Raw genomic sequence first — 19,219 nt, 5'->3', positions numbered from 1 at the left:
TCCTTCCCTCCTGAGGGGAATCCCCCCGCACAGAGGGACCATTGAGGGGCCGGCATTGTCTGCCAGACGCACCCAGGGCCTCTCTCCCTGGGTGGGCCCTGCAGGATTCTGGCCAGGATCCCCTTGTACCCAGCTTGCAGCGGGTCCGGGTTGGGTCCTGGCAAGCAAGGCTTCCCTGGGTGCAGACAGCTAGGCCCCCACCTGCCTTCGGCCTTCCTACCCCTGCTCTGATTTGGAGGCCATAAGGCCCCATTGTCCCAGCACTGGCGGGGGCGGCCTTTCAATTCTTCCTTGTCTTTGGCAGTTGGGAAATTCCCAGCCTTGGGGGGCAGCTGGGGATGGCAGGGGTGTGGGGGGTGGCATCCCAGGTATCCTACACCCCAAAGGGAGGGACTCCATGGGGTTGACTCCTGGGGATCCCCGACTGCCTGGAGCGTTCCAGGGGCTGAACCTCATCCCTGGGAGCACCGGGGTGAGGGCAGCCAGAGAGATTCAGTGCTCCCTGGCCCTGTGTACCTTGGAGCACTCCCAGCTGAAGAAGGCCCATCTTTCTGGCCCCACCCATGGGCAGCAGCAGCCATGAGGCCTGGGACTCTTAGATAGGCAGAGCTAGGGAAGGGACCCAGGCTCCTGCTTCCAGACTAAGCTTGTGGGTCCCAGTGTGAAGTGGGCTGTCACCAGCCGGTGGAGACCTCCACAAGGCCGATCCACCTCTCAGAGGGCCCACCCCACTCCAAGCAGTTGCTCAGGCTACTGATGTGGTGGCAGCCTTGGTATTTTTAACCCATCAGCAGGGTGGGGAAACAGCTGGAAAGAGAGAGAGACAAGCTCTGAGAGCCAGAGGGCTTAGGAGGGCAGGATCTAGGGAGACCCTGTGGAGAGGAGCCAGTGGGCAGCTCAGGTCCAGGCCCCCCACAACAGGTGGGTGGAGGCCAAGATTCGAGGTGCAGAATGGGGAGGCGACCCATGAGATCTGGGACCTGTGACGCTGCAGGGGCTGCCAAGGCCTGGAAGAACACCTCACCATGTTCCTGGGTAGCCCCACGGTTCCTTCTGATGTCAGGCAAACCTCCTACTCCCCACCCACCGAGGGCCCCTCATATTATCCCCCCATAGACCCCATCCCAGACCCAGAATGCCAGGCCAGCCAGGACGCTGGAGAACACAAGCCCTGACTCCAGCCACCTGTTCTGTGGCATGGTAGGCCAGGTCCTAGCTGCCCTGGGAGTCAGGGAGAGGGCAGGAACAGGATCGTAGCTTCTCGTGGTTGACTTCTGGGTTCAGGCTCACTCCCAAACAACTAAGCCCAATCTTCCTGTCTATTGCCCTGAAAAGAGATCCTGGGGGCCCACATCCCTGTCATGGGGCTACGCATTCCCCTAACCCCTCTTGGACACCCAGAGGGAAAGCCAGCCCCCACCACACATCCAAGGAGGGCATTGGGCCAGGTGGGGTACGTGTGCAGCTATGTGACAGCGAGTGTGTCCATACTTGCCAGCCACTTAGCTCCTCGGTTAATAACGGTGATGGACACCAGGGTCCAAGCGGGCATGGATCACTTTTTCTCCGTCTTGGTTTCTCCCCTTGCATGAAATAAGCCCCACAGATGATCTTACTTAGGAGAAAAATCAGTTTGATGTCCCTTCCCATTGACTCTGCTTTCCAAACTCATTGTGGGTGGAGAGAGTCAAGGCCTGAGGGGCTGGTGCAGGGTCAAGTAGGGACTTGATGTGTCCCTTGTCCATCAGTCTCCCACCGCCCCCCTCCCCACCCCACCGCCCGACTCAGCAGGCCCAGGAGGGTGGAAGGGCTTCCTGCAGGCATTCTATCTCCTCCCTCCCTGTACCTGTCCTCTGCCTGATGATAGCCACTGGGGGACCCAGAGGCCTGCAGAGAGGCTTGAACCTGGGTGTTCTAGGCATCTGGGGCTTCACAGAGGAAGGGACACCGACGTGACACCGGGAAAGTTGGATACTGAATGGTGAAGAAGAGAGTCTAGCAGGTGACAAAGGGGAGGGCCTAAAGTGTGGCGAGCACAGCCCAAAGCAAAGTCCTGGCAAAGAAAGAGCTGCTGCTTCCCCAAAATTGGGTGCCCGGAGCACTGGCGGGGTCGGCTAAGGCTGAGCCTGGGAACCCCCAAGCTCCAGCGAGCTCTCTGAGGTGGGGGGCGGGGTACTGCAGAGGGGAGGCATTGGGAGGAGGAGTGGCAGAAAGACCACAAGGGCACAGCCTGGGAGTAGGGTGAAGGGGTCAGGCCACAAGCTGCTGAGGGAGGAGGCGGGGCCTTGTCCGTCTAACCGGGCAAAAAGTTCTCCCTGAGATCGGGGCCTCTGGGAGAAGGGATGGGCGCTTGGCCCCTGCCAGGGCTGGGTTGGAGACTCGGAGGACGAAGACTGAGGAGTCCCCAGGGGTCGGGGAGGGACAGAGGTTCAGGTGGAGGGTGGAGGCAGTCATTGTGCTGGGGGCTGGGGCGGGGGTGGGGGGGACAGGAGAAGAGCCAAGCCCGAGAAGGGTTCCGGGGAAGCCGGACTAAAAGACGCAGCAGTGAAGGGTCTGCCTGGAGGCCCAGGATGCCGGGTGCGGAGGTGGCACCAAGAGCGGACCCCTGCGTTCCCCCACCCTGCACCCAGCTGCAACCGCAGGGCAGTTGAGGAGAGAGATCCGAGAGGTTCAGTGTCTCCCTAGAGACACACAGCTGGGGAGCAGCAGTCGCGATTCCACCCTGCTCCTCCCAGTCTACTAAGGGGGGCAGATCCCTGGGGCAGGTTCGCCCCCACCCCAGCATCCAGAGCCTCCCAACTCGCACTCCCGGGCAGCTGTCCCCCGAGCCGATTAAGGGAAGGTAGCACTTATGTTAATATATGTTAATAAGCATGGAGTGCCACCCCAGTCTACTTTGGCTGCATTCCTGGCACCCCCCCTCCCACACTCCCCTAGGCTGTGGAGGAGGGGAGAGGGAGGCTCCACCCCCCGCCCCCCCCCGCCCTTCCCCCCCAACCCTGCTGGGCAATGAAGAAAACAGGAGCAAGAGGAGAGCTGTGATGTGGCTGGTGGGGGGGGCTCCCCCATCCCAGAGGGGCTGACTTCAGCCCAGGAGGAATGTGCAGGAGGCGGAGGGCTGGGGCGGAGCGGGTGGGGGCAGGGCCACAGCCAGAGGCCCAGGGTTCCTGGCGGCCCCTCCCTCGGCCCCTCCACCTCAGCACGGACATGGCCCTCAGAAGGGAAGGGGAACGGGCAAGGAGGGGAAGAGCTGATCTTTCCAAAAAGGTGGGCCAGGGGTCCCCGGGAGCGTGGATTCCAGGCTGGGGGCGCGTGGGGGAAGGGCTCTAACACCATTCCCCAGGAGATCTTCCCGGGGTGGGTAGTGGACTGTCAGGGAAGTCAGGCCTCAGTTAGGCTTCCCTGGGCCCACCCCCACCCAATGCCTAAGTCCTCAGGGTAGCGAGTCCTAGTTCCCATGTGGCCAGAACTAGGAAAGGTTATGACGTTGGAGCCACCAGCCTTGATGGCTAAAGCAGGTGCGAGTGGGGAGGCAAGGCCTGACCCAACCCAGGCTGGGCACTGGGAGCGCTGACGCTAGCCTTCCTCAGATGGATGTCCTACCCCAGCCACACCACCTAGAGTCCAGGCAGAGGGCAGGCCCGGCTGGTGATGAGGGGTCAGGAGGGGGGTGGTAGGATTTGGCATGACAATTCAGTTATTTCCAGAAGGAAAAACCAAGGCCTTGGAAGGCTGTGGCACTGACAGGTAGCATTGGGGCAAGAATCCAGGCAGGCCTCTGCCCGTGGCGACCCTGGCAAAGCGTAGAGGCCAGGAGTCTGAGGTGGCCCTTGGGCTGGGGTGCAGGTAGGAGTAGGGACCCCAACTGCATTCCCTAGTTTGCTCCATTCTGTCAAGACTCAGACCCAGGCTGCCTGATTCCAGAATCCTTTGAGACTCCCGGAGTGCAGCGTAACCCACAGTCAATGACGCTGCTCCTGGAGGGCTGCCTCTGTGAGGTCCCCACCCAGGGTCTGGCATACGCTTGGACCTGCGGCTGAGGAGCAGAGAGAACTTGTGGGGACAGGGACACTTGGGCTCCCAGCCCTGCAGATCTCCCTTCCTGCCCCAGGGAAGAGAACTCCTCTAGGGCAAGGAAAGCAACCCAAAGGGCTCAGGTGGGCAACGGACAGCCCCAAGATGCTGCAGAGATGGTGTGTGGGGGGGGTCCTGGTCCCGCTTTTCAGTATGGATGTGGGGCTGGGAGGGAATGAAACAGAGACTGGGACCCTGAGCCTGAAGAACTAAAAGCAGTGGGGGCAGGTAGGGGGCACCCCGTGGGGGTGGGTGGGGACCTCAAAGGAACTTGCTGATCTTGGCTGCTAGGGTGGAAAATTGTAAACAGCCGAAGAATTTTGTTCCCTTGTGTGGGGCCAGGGGAGGCTGCCCAGGTCCAAGGCAGAAGATGGGAGGAGAAAGAGGCTACATCCCGGAAGTCCAAAAGCTCAGGCTGGGGTGCATCCTTCCACTCCCCCTCCTGAAGGCTCCTGGTCCTCCCACTGAGCCCCTCCCTTCATCTGCCAGCCAGCCAGCCAGCCAGCCAGCCAGGCCAATCCAGGAACACTGGGTCCTGAGACTCAGGAAAGCAGGGCACGGCCCCACCCTGGCTGGGCACAGATACTGTTACTCCAGGAGAGCTGGGGGGAGAGCGGCCACAGCCCTTGAAGCCTACAACTTTCCTCACTGACCACTGAGGAGCTGCCAACCAGCCTTGGGGAGGTTTCAGGAAGATGCCTTTTGGGGGGATTGAGGACTGAAAGCCCATCTTCAAGCCCTGAACGTTCGCCCCGTTGACCTGAGGGCCCCATTCAGCCGTGGTTAACATTCGGCCCTTTCAGAGTAGACTCCTAGTGTACGAATAGGGTCGTCCACCAGACTCAGCTTCAGGCCAAGATCCCAAGACCCTTCCCAGGTGAGGCCCCGAGGTCCCATCCTGAGTCACCCAGGTCACACAGAATGCCCCTCACCTCCCAGCAGAGATGCAGGACCGCCTATCAGGAGGGGGTCTCTGGATGGGCCTCCATCCTGCCGTGCAGACGTGAAACGTGTGGGCCTCTGCCATCTGCTGACTGCCTGCCTGGCCCTCTCCTCTCGCCCCAACTGCTGCCATCCCAGCCCCTGCCAGCCAGGTGGTGGCAGCACGAAGCGGCTCAAGTGGTGAGGAAGGCCTGGGGCGGAACAGGGGGCCCATCAGACCTCCACCCGAGAACCTCTTGCCCGGCCCTCCAACCCTCCCATCCCAGCTGAGCCCCTCACTACCCGCCTCCAGCTCTTCAGCTGTGTCGGGACAGGTGAGGACCTCGAGTCCCCTGGACCTACTGTTCCTTCTGCCTGTTCCCAGAGCCATCTGGGGCTGGGGAGGGGGCCCCTATCTGGCTTCTTCTTCTTCCTGCGCCTTGCCTGGCCGCCCTGGACTGGGCTGGACCGCTGTTGGGCGCACCCTATTGCCCTGAGGCCTGACAGGGAAGGGGTCGCCCCTCCCTTGTGCCCGCTCCACTCTGGCCAGGCCACCAACTCTGCTGACCCAGGCTGCCTGCCTGGTCACCCGATCCACCCTGTAAACTTGACGGCGTGTGGGGCGGCGGCCGGCTTGGTGGAGGCGGGGGCTGCTCCTTAAAGGAGCCGTCAGAGGGTGCCCCGCGGTCCCCAGGCTTCTCCCCTCCTCCAGGGCGGGTGGGGCTGGGGTGGAGAGGCACTGCCGCCGGAGTTCTGGTGGAGTGTGGGAAGGCAGCCGGGTTTCTGTGGCATCGCAGAGCTCACGGGCTCGGAAGCAGTGGCAAGTGTCAGTGGAGGGACGGCGGGAGGTGGGAGTCCTAGCCTGGGAGGGGTCCGGGAGCTGCGGAACTGGGCAGGGGCTTGGGGGTGGGGAGCGATCTGAAACGTGCCTTGGCAGTTGTGCCCCTTGCTTGACGGCACCCCAGGACCTTGCCCCACGCCAGGGCTCCCGTGCCCAGCACCTGCCCAGCCAGCTCTGGGAAGGACGATGGGCATTGCGGCCAGATGCTGGCTCCACGGAAGGGGTTCAGGGGAAGGGCTCTGGCGCAGAAGTGGAGGGGCTCAAAGATGGGGAAGGCTGAGGGCGAAGGCAGGGGAGGGAGAGGCGCGGAGGCGGGGGAGGCTCAGAGAGGGACGGGCAGCTCACCTGCAGTGTGGTAGAGAGGCTGCCTGAGACCCCTGGCTCTCCCCCCACTTGATTCCTCTTGGGTCTGAAGTCTGAGCTCACAGAATTTCTGCGTAACCAGCCCCTTCCAGGCTTGGGTGGGGAGAGAGAGGTCAAGCACGAAGCTGGGGCTGCTATATCCGAGTGGGAGCCACCTCCAAGGCAGAAGCGGAGGCTTCGGTCCAGCCCGGGGCGGGGGCACAAGCCTTGGGGCTCCTGCACACACTTCTTCCTCGGAGGAGGGGCTTTCAGGCGCGTCTCAGAGTTGAAGGCAGTGATTGCCGCTGTGGTTGTATTTGCTCACCTGCATGTCCAGAGAGACGCATACACGTGTGCGTGCACACAATCGCACACGCACACGTGTATGACACACATGTACACACGTACGCAAAGTGCACACGCATGCCATGTACCTACACGTGTAATACAACGCTCATGCCACACACGGTCACAGGCATGGACACACCTGTCTGCATACACACGCGCGCACGCATACACACACACGCACACACACATGCACGCACGCACACAAAGCGACCCTCAGGAACACTCAAACTCACAGGCGCCCACACCATTGGCCCCAGCTCCAGCCCCAAAGGTGCCTCTGTTTCTCTGTAGGCCCTGGGTCCACAGCCACCGCCGAGGCCTGACTCCCACCGGCCGCTCTCACTCCCAGGACTGGCTTGTTTTGCTCATCGCACAGGGCGCCCTCTGAAATGACTGCACTGATCTGAGTCCTTGTTGGCATTCTGCCCCCTCCTGCATGGGGACCTTGTCTGTGTCCCCCTGTGTCCCAGGCTGGCGTGGGGTAGGCGCATAGAGTTTGTGAATTAATGCCTGTGTGTCTGGGGGGGGTTCCTGGGGAGGGTGACGTGGTGGGGCGGGCGCCTGCCAGTGTGGGGGTGACCCCGAGGGTGTGCCCAGCGTGGGTGTGTCTGTGATTGTGGCCAGGCAGGGCACACTCTGAGGGAGGGGAGAGCTCGGAAGTGGAATGCGACCCCCCAGCCTCTTTCCCCTAGGGGCTGTAATCTGATCCCTGGGGACCCCCCCCCCCCCCCCAGCCTCCCGCCCTCGTCCTTGCTGCAGCTCCTTCTCTTCCAGATCCTGGGGCAGAGTCCAGGGCGGCTCAAGGCTCCTCCACACGCGCCCGCTGAACCCGGAGCACCCTGAGCCGCCAGGATGGGGCGGGCCGGGGCGGCCGCCATGATCCTGGGCCTGGCCCTGCTCTGGGCGGCAGTGCTGGGGGATGCTAGCCCCAGCCCCCCGCGCCTTCGGCTCTCCTTCCAAGGTAGGTGCACCTGGCAGGCGGGAGGGCTCAGCTCAGGGTGGGCAGGAGAAGGGCCCAGTGTGGGTAGGGGGCACTGCGTTTGCTGTTGCCCTGTGCCACTGGCCTGGGTGTGACTGGGGGCACTCTCAGGCCATCTCCAGTTAACCCTGTCCTGGCCTCAGCCCCCAAACTTTCTGCGCGCACATTCTCCTCTTGCTTTCCCAGGAAGACCCCTTCCGTTCCCACGGCAACAGATCCTGCCTGTGTCCCATCCACGACCCACCCCCAGGGAAGCTGAGGTGTGGTGCCCGCCAGAGCCCCCTTCCCACGCCCCTACGCGGGAGGGCGGTCACCGGTCACTAGGCAGTGGCATCTTACTGAGCTCAGGCTGGTGGCAGAGAACCCTCAGCCCGACTTTGGGTTTGCAGTTCTGGCTTTCCAGACATGCTCGGCCTCCCCCAGCACCCTGGCCTCCCCATGCGCCCGCCTGCAGACACTGCTTGTCCAAGCTTGCCCGAGGAGTTCAACCTGCTTTCCCCTTGGGGGGTTGCTGCACTGCCCACCATGGAAGCTTCACACATGGGTGGGCCTGTCTTCACGAGTGTAAACTCACACACGTGTAAACTCACATGTGTGTGGGCCAGGTCACATGTACAACCATGACCTGTGAGAGTGACAGGCAGGGTCTCGGGGAAGCTTCCAGCATGGCTGGCAAATCCTCAGTGGTGTCCCTACCCTGCAGAGCTCCAGGCCCGGCACGGTCTCCGGACCTTCAGGCTAGAGAGGACCTGCTGTTATGAAGCTTTGCTGGTGGATGAGGAAAGAGGACGCCTGTTTGTGGGCGCCGAGAACCATGTGGCCTCCCTCAGCCTGGACAATATCAGCAAGCGGGCCAAGAAGGTGCCAGGGACCCCCAGCTTCGGTGTTTCCTAGGGAAAGAGTCCCAGGACCCCACTCCAGACTGCTTGGAGAGACACAGGGGGATGGGCCCCCTGAGAAGACACCCTCTGCCCAGAGACATGCAAAGGCCCTGACCTGTGTCCCCTTCCCCCCGACCTCCTTGCAGCTGGCCTGGCCGGCCCCCGTGGAATGGCGAGAGGAGTGCAACTGGGCGGGGAAGGACATTGGTGTGAGTGCCGGCTGCCGGGGGTGGGAGTGGGGAGGCCAGCCCCTCGCGCTTTACAAGACAGCAGCACTAAGACAGAGGCCTGCCTGTTCTGGCTGGGATGGGGGCAGGGGGTCGAGGTGGCTGAAGTTTGGAGGTAGTGACTCAGGGTGGAGGCTCATGTGATTCTTCTTGGGGGCCTCTGAGTCATAGGGGGCAGTACAGGCCTATGCTTTTCCATGCACCCCTTCTGGTGAGAGGTGGGCTGGGCTGGTCACCAAGGGCACGCAGGTCGCTGCGGCCCATGTTGGTGCTTGCCTGGACTGACGCAGAAGAGAGGAAGGGGTGAGGTGCCACTGGTGAGCTGGGACCCCTTAAGCCTGCCTCCCTGGGGGAGGCCTCATTGTCCCTGGCCCTGCCCGCCCACTAGACTGAGTGCATGAACTTCGTGAAGTTGCTGCACGCCTACAACCGCACCCACTTGCTGGCCTGTGGCACAGGGGCCTTCCACCCAACCTGTGCATTTGTGGAGGTGGGCCACCGGCTGGAGGTAAGGCCAGATCTGGGCAGAGAGGGAGGCTGGGAGGTGAAGAAGGGCCTGAAAGGAACAACTGCCCCCTGCCTCCCAGGAGCCCATACTCCGGCTGGACCTTCGAAGGCTAGAGGACGGCAAGGGCAAGAGTCCTTATGACCCGAGGCATCGGGCTGCCTCCGTGCTGGTGGGTGAGTCCGAAGGCTAGGGCCCCTCAGAGACTCTCGACCCTCCTGAGAGCCCCAGGGATCCCCCATGGCCTCACTGACTCCCAAGGAGCTCCCAGAGCTCTCCAAGCACCCCCCAACCCCACCGAGAGCCTTCAGATTGGCTGAACAGCGCTCGCCGTGTCTGCAGGAGAAGAACTGTACTCAGGGGTGGCTGCAGACCTCATGGGCCGGGACTTCACCATCTTCCGCAGCCTGGGCCAGCGTCCAAGTCTCCGGACAGAACCACACGACTCCCGCTGGCTCAACGGTGAGAGGCTGGTGGGGCTTTTGGGCGGGGCCCTCATCCCCAACAGGGTAGGTGCCGAGTAAGGCCCATAACGGAAGTGAGCAGTGGGTGCAGCCGGGTCTCACTGTACCTACCATGCGTCCAGTCCTGTGCCAGGTAATGGGGTTGCAGGGCAGACAAGATGTGTGGCCCGCACCCTCTTTGAGTTCACAGAACTCAGAACAAATACATCATAAGATCGGTTCCAATGGCCGCGAGACTGGTGAGGGCACAGACAGAAAGGGAAAAGGAGACCAGGTGGGAGAACAAGAGAGGAAGCCCCTCTGCTGACGAGAGGGGGTGAGCTAATTCCCAAAGCACAGCAGGATTGAGGGAAAAGACAACCAGTGCAAAGAACCCCGGGTAGGAAGAAGCCAAGGAACAGACAGACCCATGAGAGGAGAAAGGAGAAGGGGTCTGCGCTGTTAGGGTCCAAGTCATTTGTTCTAAGAGTGAGGGGACCGAGCAGAATGGGGGCATCTGCTTCCTGCTCAATAGGAAGATTCATGAGTGCGGGTACAACTGATCCGCCATCTCCCTCCTTTCTTGGCCCACTGGCCTGGGGAGCTGTCAGGGGCCAGGGCAGAGGCTTGCTGTCCAGGTAGTCTCGGTCTCTGCTGCCCTCTCGTGGCTGCTTCTTGACTCACAGGTCCCGATCCTCCGGATCCTGTCCGCGTGCAGTGCCATCCATCCCAATGAACTTGGTCCTAGAGACTGGGTGCTCAGATGCCGCCCCACAGGCTTCTGGGGGCACCAGAGTTAGGAGAGGGAGCGTATGGGTCCCACGAGTGCAGGGCCAGGACCTTGCTGACCTCACACCTCCTGCCGCTAGAGCCCAAGTTTGTCAAGGTCTTTTGGATCCCGGAGAGCGAGAATCCCGACGATGACAAGGTCTACTTCTTCTTCCGGGAGTCGGCAGTGGAGGCTGCACCAGCGCTGGGACGCCTGTCTGTGTCCCGCGTTGGCCAGATCTGTCGGGTGAGGAGTCCCTGGGCCACATCCGGTGACCACGCCCCTGCCCTTTTGCCTCTCTGGGCCTCCGCCTCATGCCCTGTGTGTGACCCTGCAGAATGACGTGGGCGGCCAGCGCAGCCTGGTCAACAAGTGGACCACGTTCCTGAAGGCGCGTCTGGTGTGCTCTGTGCCAGGTGTCGAGGGTGACACGCACTTCGACCAGCTCCGTGAGTGCCCGGAGTGGAGGGTGGAGTTGGGGAGAGGGAGCGCAGGGGCCCAGACCCAGGAGCCCGGCCGCCCGGAGGGCTGTGTGCCCTCCCCCAACTAGGCCCCTTCCCCACAGAGGATGTGTTCCTGCTGTCCTTGAGGGACCGCTGGAGCCCGCTGCTCTATGCCGCCTTCTCCACATCCAGGTGAGGGGCACGAAGTCGCGGGCGGGGCTGGCCGGCTCTACGGGGCCCCTCACTCTGCTCATGCCTTCGCCTACAGCACCGTCTTGCGAGGCTCTGCAGTGTGCGTGTACAGCATGAACGATGTGCGCCGTGCCTTCCTGGGGCCCTTTGCACACAAGGAAGGGCCCCTGCACCAGTGGGTGTCCTATCAGGGCCGTGTCCCCTACCCCCGGCCAGGCATGGTGCGTAGCCCCAGGATTCCCACCACAACCCACTTAAAGTCTCAGGGGTGGAGAACTTGGCCTGGGACCTTCTTGGTGAATGTGGTTTCTTCCTCTTGTTTGTTATCCTTGGGTGGATAAACATCACCTTCATCAGGCAGGGCTTCTAAAAGAAAGGCCACATTTCTGCCTAAGACTCCCAAGGGCAAGGCTGGGTCTTCTCCCTTCAGATTCCCAGGGCAAGGCTCTGTCCGTTAGCACCCCCACACACTCCTAGTTCCTGGAGGTCTCTTGTGGGCCCACCAGACCCTCATACCCACATCCCTGTCGCGCCTCCTCCCCACCGCTCAGTGCCCCAGCAAGACCTTTGGCACCTTCAGTTCTACCAAGGACTTTCCTGATGACGTCATTCAGTTTGCCCGGAACCACCCCCTCATGTACAATTCGGTCCTGCCTGTGGGTGGGCGCCCTCTCTTCCTACAAGTGGGTGCCGGGTACACCTTCACCCGGATCACTGCAGACCATGTGGCAGCTGCTGACGGACACTACGACGTCCTCTTCATTGGCACAGGTCAGTGTCCTGCCATGATCACCCATTAAACCCAGTCTAGACTCTGGCCGGTTACTAGAAGCTGCCCCTGTCCAGTCTCACCTCCACATCTTTGCCTGGGTTATGCCCCCATCTCCTTCTGGATGCTGCTCTTATTGTTCCAACCCACATTCTTCACCCACCCAACCATGCTGAGGGTAAAGGCCTCAGAAGTGAGGACACCCCCAGCCCTAGCTATCAGGGAACGCAAGGAGTCACTCACTCCTTCTCATCCTTGCAGATGTTGGCACAGTGCTGAAGGTGATCTCGGTCCCCAAGGGCAGCCGGCCTAACGGGGAGGGGCTGCTCTTGGAGGAGCTGCACGTGTTTGAGGTGAGGCCTAGCTCCCCCCGCCCCACCCGCCTCCCTGGAGTAACCCCACCCCACTGATCCCTGACCCCAGCACTCCTCCTCCCTCTCAGGACTCAGCTGCTATCACCAGCATGCAAATCTCTTCCAAGAGAGTAAGTGACCAGAAGGCTTGGGGCTAAAAGGGACCCAGTGCGTTCCCCGGGTGCCCCCACCCCACGCCTCCCTTGGTAGTTCGAAGCCCCGGGTTTGAGTATAGGTTCTGCCTTCGCTAGACTGCGTGACCTGAGACCTCAGTGTTCCCATCTGTCAAGTGGGGTAAGGGATCTCTGCCCATGGGAGGCGGGCACAGGGCTGCCTTTGGTCAGCCCGGAGCCCCTCGTGCCCCCTAGCACCAGCTGTACGTAGCCTCGCGGAGCGCGGTGGCCCAGATCCCCTTGCACCGCTGTGCTGCCCACGGCCGCGCCTGCGCCGAATGCTGCCTGGCACGTGACCCTTACTGCGCCTGGGACGGGGCCGCGTGCACGCGCTTCCAGCCCAGCGCTAAAAGGTGGGCAGGGTCGGGGGCGGGCCACCCGGAGTCCTTTGCCGCACTGGCTAAGCGAAGAAGGGCTCATGGAAATTCCATGTTGCCACCCCACCTCCCCGCAGGCGGTTTCGGCGGCAAGACGTGAAGAACGGCGACCCCAGTATGCTGTGCTCAGGGGGTGAGTGCCCCAGCTGCCCCCACTTCTCGGCCTTTGAAGACGCCCCAACCTGCCCTGCCCTGCCTGATTCTGACAAATCCCTTGCCCTCCCCAGACTCGTCCCGTCCCACACTGCTGGAGCGGAAGGTGTTCGGTGTGGAAGGCGGCAGCGCCTTCCTGGAGTGTGAGCCCCGCTCGCTGCAGGCACGAGTGGAATGGACCTTCCAGCGCGCAGGGGAGGCGGCCCGCACCCAGGTGAGCCTTCTGCCGCTCCCCTCCTCAACAGGCCCTTGTCCCGCCCCTACATCCAGGAGAGGCCCCGCCCTAGCCAATGAGGCCCTCGGCCTGCTCCCACCTCTAGGCCAGGTCCGGCCCCGCCCAGTGAGACTCCGCTCAACCAGGCCCCTAGGTCCAGTTTGGTCCCTTTACCTGCACTCCACATCCTGTTGAGGCCTCATTCCGTCTCACCCCCAACCCCATCCGAGAGGAGCCGCGCCCCCGCCCCGCCTATTGAGCTCCCTGCCCCGCCCCCCGCCTCCCCCTCCCGCCATGTGCAGGTGACCCCGCCCCGTACGGGGATCCACTTTTAGACCACCGGTCCCAGTGCACCCAGCCTCCAAATGTGCACCTGCGGGCGCCCTTTCCTGCTCCCGCTCGGCCGCCTCTCCTGGCCCGGCCTGGAGCCGGGCTTCCCTGTTCCCGACCCTGACGCCCACGCCTCCCTCTGGCCCGGCCCGCAGGTGGCTGTGGAGGAGCGCGCCGAGCGCCTGCCGCGGGGGCTGCTGCTGCGCGGGCTGCGGCGCGGGGACTCAGGCGTGTACCTGTGCGCCGCTGTGGAGCAGGGCTTTTCGCAGCCGCTGCGTCGCCTGGCGCTGCACGTGCTGAGCGCCGCGCAGGCCGAAAGGCTGGCCCGGGCCGAGGAGGCTGCGCCCGTCGCCCCTCCGGGCCCCAAGCTCTGGTACCGGGACTTCCTGCAGCTGGTGGAGCCGGGCGGCGGTGGCGCTAGTTCCCTGCGAATGTGTCGTCTGCCGCCCGAGTCTCGCCCACCGCCTCCCGAGTCGCGGAGGAAGGGCCGAAACCGCCGAAGGCACGCCCCCGAGCCGCGCGCTGAGCGGGGGCCGCGCAGCGCCGCGCGCTGGTGACTCGGCCTCCACGCTGGGCCCAGGGAAGGAGACTCCAGGCGGGAGCGGGAGGACGGATCCTGGGGGACGCACGGCTAGGGGGCCCGGCACACTGGTCCCTGGCCGATGGAGACACCGACCGACCGACCGACAGGCCCTGGCCGCGGGGCTGCCTCGCCGGCTTATTTATTAACAGAGGATAACCCTTGAATGTAGCGCTGGGAGGGGCGGCCCGGGCCGGGCACAGGGTCCTGCTGATCCTGAGGAGGCAGAGAAGCAGGGCTCCAGAGCAACGACCTGGGCGGAGGAGGTGCCCGGAGTGCCCACCCCGGGGGAAGGCCCTCCTCCCTGGGCAATGAGCAGAAAGCTGTGAACAGGCTGAGCGGTGGGGGGTGGGGTGGGTCAGGCCGATTGTACTAATGCAATAAACACATTATCAGCCGAAGCTGGAACGGCTCCAGCGCACAACCCCGGGTGCCAGGTCTTGCTGTGTGGCCTTGGGCAACTTCCTCGTGGTCTCAAGACCTCAGTTTCTGCTGAGGATGCTGTGGGGAGGACTAAAGATGGTTTTCATGTGACCAAGTGGATTCTGTGGGGCCTTTTGGGGTCCTACTGACATACACAGTGTATTCTGAATAATAGGATTTCTTGGCTGAGTGCTATGAAGAAAATGAAATTTGGTGATATGTAAAATAACGTGAGATAGCATCAATGAGGGGGTGACATTTGAGCTAAACGACAAGGAGCCAGCCATGGGAGTATCTGGGGGCAGAGCATTCTAGGAAGGGACAGCCAGTGGAAAGGCCCTGAGACAGAAACAAGGCGGCTGTGTGTCAGGAACATTAAGGAGGCCAGTGATACAGTGAAGTGATGGATTTGGGATGGTTAAGGAGGTAGAGCTCATTGTCCTGCTTTATCCCAGTTGGGAGGGAGGGCCTTAGGGGGTCCCATAGCAGAGGGTGGGCCCTAAACCTAGCCACTTCCTCCCTTCAAGGGTGATACCATGCCTCCTCACACATTGGTGACTTGTATACCCTTGGAGAGGAGGAAGGATCTAAACTGCATTGTGCTAAGGGGTTCCGACATGTGGCTGTATTTCCATTCTCATGTGTCCCGTGCCAGGGAGGAACCATTGTCATTCCTGTTTTACAGATGAGAAAATGGAGGTCAGAGAGGGGGCAATCCCTTACCCAAGCTTGTAAGCTTATTAATAGAAATCCCAATCTTCAATCTAAGTTTGCCCACTGACCAACATGAGTGCCTGCGTGGATAGGTGTGTCTCCGCCCCCTTTGGGGGCCCTTATGGCCCGGGCTCCAGTTATCCATCACCCCAATCCCTGGGGCCAGCAGGTCACACGAATATAGGTTCTTGTCCATTTGTTTGGAGTAGAGATGACCCAGCTTGGAGTAGGGGTCTTTGGGGGTGGAGAGGCACAGGTCTCAGCTGCCATGTGGGGCATTGCTGGAGGTGAGCATGAGGCAGCTTGTCTGGATAAAGACACCAAGGCCTATGCATATATGGGGGTGGCAGGGTTCCCCAGGAAAGACCCTGGACACCTGCATGAGTGGAGCTCCATCACCAGCTAGATAGTCCAGGCTGGCCCTTGTGGGTCACTCCGCCCATTCCCGTGGCTGAGAGCTGCCCCCTCTAAATATAGCCCAGTGGGCTGAGCTCAGGCCTATTTTAGGCCCAGGCTGGGAGGTGGCTAGCCTTCCCCAGGCTCTGAGGAGCCACCACTGCCTTCATCTGTCCTGCTACTGGGTGTTATTATCAGCCCCCCAACTGCCCACCGCGTGCCATGCCTGAGGAGACCCAAGAAGGTAGGAGAGGATTATGGGGGAGGGCAAGGCCCCAGTCCTGTGACCCCGTGAATCATGGAGCAACCCTGCCCCATCCCGCTGACCTCACTTCCTTGACTAGTCATCAATCACCATGTCCCAGCATGAGTAAAGGGACCTGCCCCCCATGCATGGAGAAAGGGCTTACCACGTCTGGAACCCCACCTCCCCCTCGGGCCCTGCCTGTCTTCCTTGCTAAGGACAGGGAGGGATTGGGGGGAGCCACCTCGTCAACTACAGGCCGTGTCCAAGTGGGTGTGGGCAGGGCAGACGCCGGCCGGTTCAGCTCTTCATTCAGGGAGGAAGCTGGGATCCGTCGGGCCTCGGTCCCAGGAAGCATTTGCACATGTGGCCCAGAGACTGGGAGTGGATAGATCTCTGGCCTCCTCTGACTTGAGCCTAAATGGACCCAACCATTAGTTGGGATCCCTTGGCCTGGCTCGACTGATAGCTAGTTAAGACTTTAGTGGCCACTCCCCTAACTGCCCCCCTGCATACAAGAAGTACCGAGGCTCAGAGGGGCCAGAGCAGGGATGACCAGCTGCTCCCTGCTCCAGCCTGGCCCAGCTGGCCAACTCCCTTATCACATATTCAACATTTCAACTGGATGGGGGGCGCCTAGCCTCCAGTAGTGGTGGGGGATGTTTGCCTCCTTTTTTTTTTTTTTTTTTATTCTTATGTTAATCCCCATACGGATGTTTGCCTCCTTTTGGGATCCTAACAATGATGTTTACCACGTTTTTCCTGGGAATGAACAGAAACCAAGTTCAACTTAGAAAGTGTGGGGAAGGGGCGCCTGATTGGCTCAGTCTGTTAAGTGGCCAACTCTGGATTTCTACTCAGGTCATGATCTCAGGGTGATGAGACTGAGCCCTGCGTCAGGCCCTGCGCTCAGCAGAGTCAGAGCCTGCTTGAGATTCTCTCCCTCTCCTGCCCCTCCCCCCCCAGTGGCACACACTCTCTCTCTAAAATAAATATAAAAAAAAAGTGTGAGGAAGCAGAGCCAAGTACAGAGAGGAATTTAATATGACCCCCAACCCATCACCCAAACATGACTGGCAGCATCTCATTTTACTTGGGGACACGTCAAGGGCCAGTTTCAAACAAATCACAAAGGCTGAGTTACTGTTCTGAAAGTGATAGACTCAGAGAGTCCAATCACCCCTGCCCCATCAGAAGGCATTCCCTCAATGCCCCCCCTACTTTGTTATCTAGCATCCAGCTGGGTATCTGGAGATTCAAGGGGCCAAGATTTAAAAAAAAAAAAAGGAAAAGACGTAAAATATAATTTTTAGAAATCACAAAATACTTTTGATGGGTCTAAAAATAAGTAAAATCACAAGAAAAGTACAGAGACCCCAGTGACTAAGTGGGCAGAGGCTGGGAATGGATAAGGAAGGCACTTTAGGCAAAGAAACCCCATTGAATAGGTCAAAGGCCTTTCCTCATCTCCCAGTTTGGCAAACATATGTGTACGCATGTATGTATGTAATTTTTCTTTTTTTTTAAGATTTTTTGGGGGGGGGCACCTGGGTAGCTCAGATTTTTTTTAAAGATTTTATTTATTTGTCCGACAGAGAGAGACACAGCGAGAGAGGGAACACAGGCAGGGGGGAGTGGCAGAGGGAGAAGCAGGCTTCCCGTGGAGCAGGGAGCCCGATGCGGGGCTCGGTCCCAGGACCCCGGGATCAGGACCTGAGCCGAAGGCAGACGCTTAACGACTGAGCCACCCAGGCGCCCCTGTAATTTTTTTTTTCAATGAAAAAGCCTAATGGTGGCGATGTACCCTTCTGGGGGCTATGGACAGTCATTCTGAAGGACAGTCTGATGACGGCTTAAAGAAAAAGCCCCTGCTCTTTAAGCCAGTAATTTTGCTTCTAGGAATCTGTCCTTACTAACGATTAGGAAATTGGGAAAAACCTTCATACTCACTGATGCATGTCCTTTCCTCGGGGTTATTAACTTCTGAAGGGAACTGGAAACAACCTAAATGCCCAGGCAGCCTCAAAGGGAGGCCTCAGAAACATGTGCGACAGCTTGATAACAAAGGCAGGTCTCCTGTTAGGATGTTGAGTGAAAACAGCAGGAACAGCAGGGTTCCCAGAAGTACAGCTGAATCACAAATCTCGTGGAGGCTGTTAAAGCAGAGCTAAGGCCACAAGAGACAAGCGGCACCCAGCTAGGAAGGGGCTGCTTCTGCTGGGCATGCCAAGGTACCAGGCCCTGGATCTGGCCTGATGGCTAACTCGCAGGGTCTGCAGGGAAAACTGATAGCATCAGAGGCAGGGATGAATTTCATGCGCCATGGGTTTAGTCCTCCAAGGCTGATAAGTTCTTTAGGAATGAGCAAGCAGAGGAATGCCTGAAAGTCTTTGCGGTGCTTGGGAGCAAACAAAAGTGAGCAAGTCAAATGTACCTCCTGCTACTGTGGGTGTTAACAGGCCTGTGGGGTTCTGAGGTCATCCTGGCTCCAAATCAAGGGTCATTCCTGAGTTGGGTTTCAGGGCATTTGGAGCCAACGTCCCTTTGTCCTTTCCCATCTTCTCTGAGTCCCGCTGCTACTGGAAGCCACCTCAAAGAAGGGAGGGGGGTGACCTGCTGGCTGAATCAGCCCTGCACTGTCCCAGCAGACACCGTGGCACTGACACCGAACCCCAGGAGCAGGGCGCCACTGGCCCCCAACCACATACAGGAAGTGCGCCTGCACCAGGTGGAGTCCATCAGCGACCTCCACGGCGGAGGTGAGCGGGGCAGGGCAGTGGGACAGATGTACTGGGAGAGGGGAGGAGGGCAGATACGACCCCTATCCTCCTGATGCCCCATCTGCCCCCCAGGTTCGCTGCGCCCCTACCCGGCCGAGGCGGCGCAGCCATGGGACGAGCTCCTGGGCATCTTGCCACCATCACTGTGCGCCCAGGCTGGCTGCGGCCCCGGGCAAGGCAGGGGAGGCGTCCTGGTGCTGCTGGCTCTGCTGGCGCTCACCTGCCTGGCGCTCGCCATCCTGGCCGTCTACCTGAGCGGTACGGGCGGCCAGCATGGGAAGCAAGTGGGAACCGAGGGCGAGGAGCTGGGACCCGAAGGTCCTTCTGCACGGTCAGAGGGGGCAGCTGCCCGCTGAGGCAGCAAAGGGTGGGGAGCTGTGGGGCGGCCCATGGTCTGATAATCCCCCGCCCCCCGCCTGTCCCCAGTTCTGCAGAGTGAGTCCCTCCGCATGCTGGCGTACACACTGCACACCCAGGAGGAGACGCTACTCAAACTCCGGCTTGCCAGCCTCAGCCAGCTGCGGAGGCTCAACTCCAGTGAGGCGCAAGCACCCAGCTGAGATACCACTTGGAGCCGGGGCTTAGGGGTGTGTGTGTGTGGGGGGGGGGGCGCGGGAATAAAGTGGCCAAGGCAGGTTTCTCCTTACCCATGGCTCCACACTACTTCCTTGGTGAGGTTTTTGTACAAGAGACTAACCTGACCCCTCAGCTACCCGCCTCTCCTGTCTTCAGGCCAGGCCTGGCCAGG

General features: G+C 60.8%; 2 protein-coding genes across 2 annotated transcripts; both read left to right on the top strand.

Annotated features, from left to right (window-relative positions):
• Nucleotides 1–6,939: 6,939 nt before the first annotated feature.
• Nucleotides 6,940–14,335, top strand: SEMA3B (semaphorin 3B). The gene is made up of 18 exons (XM_021687015.1): nucleotides 6,940–7,007; nucleotides 7,301–7,487; nucleotides 8,209–8,366; nucleotides 8,533–8,595; nucleotides 9,002–9,121; nucleotides 9,201–9,294; nucleotides 9,461–9,580; nucleotides 10,431–10,576; nucleotides 10,668–10,779; nucleotides 10,896–10,965; nucleotides 11,042–11,186; nucleotides 11,517–11,736; nucleotides 11,996–12,087; nucleotides 12,177–12,218; nucleotides 12,456–12,613; nucleotides 12,715–12,770; nucleotides 12,865–13,004; nucleotides 13,490–14,335. Exons 2-18 carry the CDS (start codon nucleotides 7,379–7,381, stop codon nucleotides 13,889–13,891), a joined length of 2,247 nt encoding a protein of 748 aa, XP_021542690.1. The 5' UTR covers nucleotides 6,940–7,007; nucleotides 7,301–7,378; the 3' UTR covers nucleotides 13,892–14,335.
• Nucleotides 14,336–15,262: 927 nt separating this feature from the next.
• LSMEM2 (leucine rich single-pass membrane protein 2) lies at nucleotides 15,263–19,031 on the top strand. The gene is made up of 5 exons (XM_021686971.1): nucleotides 15,263–15,277; nucleotides 15,646–15,691; nucleotides 18,340–18,450; nucleotides 18,544–18,729; nucleotides 18,898–19,031. Exons 1-5 carry the CDS (start codon nucleotides 15,263–15,265, stop codon nucleotides 19,029–19,031), a joined length of 492 nt encoding a protein of 163 aa, XP_021542646.1.
• Nucleotides 19,032–19,219: the final 188 nt, after the last annotated feature.

The sequence above is a fragment of the Neomonachus schauinslandi genome, chromosome 1 (assembly GCF_002201575.2).
Source record: "Neomonachus schauinslandi chromosome 1, ASM220157v2, whole genome shotgun sequence".
Classification (NCBI taxonomy): Eukaryota; Metazoa; Chordata; class Mammalia; order Carnivora; family Phocidae; genus Neomonachus; species Neomonachus schauinslandi.
The sequence above is the reverse complement of the archived record's forward strand: the minus strand, read 5'-3'. Positions and strand labels throughout refer to the sequence as shown.

Excerpts from the sequence above, each read along its gene's own strand:
- LSMEM2 (XM_021686971.1), top strand. Across the intron at positions 18,451-18,543 it reads CAGCGACCTCCACGGCGGAG|GTTCGCTGCGCCCCTACCCG; the intron begins GTGAGCGGGGCA and ends TCTGCCCCCCAG. Across the intron at positions 18,730-18,897 it reads CCTGGCCGTCTACCTGAGCG|TTCTGCAGAGTGAGTCCCTC; the intron begins GTACGGGCGGCC and ends GCCTGTCCCCAG.
- SEMA3B (XM_021687015.1), top strand. The coding sequence starts at position 7,379 with ATGGGGCGGGCCGGGGCGGCCGCCATGATCCTGGGCCTGGCCCTGCTC. Across the intron at positions 9,122-9,200 it reads AGGTGGGCCACCGGCTGGAG|GAGCCCATACTCCGGCTGGA; the intron begins GTAAGGCCAGAT and ends CCTGCCTCCCAG. Across the intron at positions 11,187-11,516 it reads CCTACCCCCGGCCAGGCATG|TGCCCCAGCAAGACCTTTGG; the intron begins GTGCGTAGCCCC and ends CCCACCGCTCAG.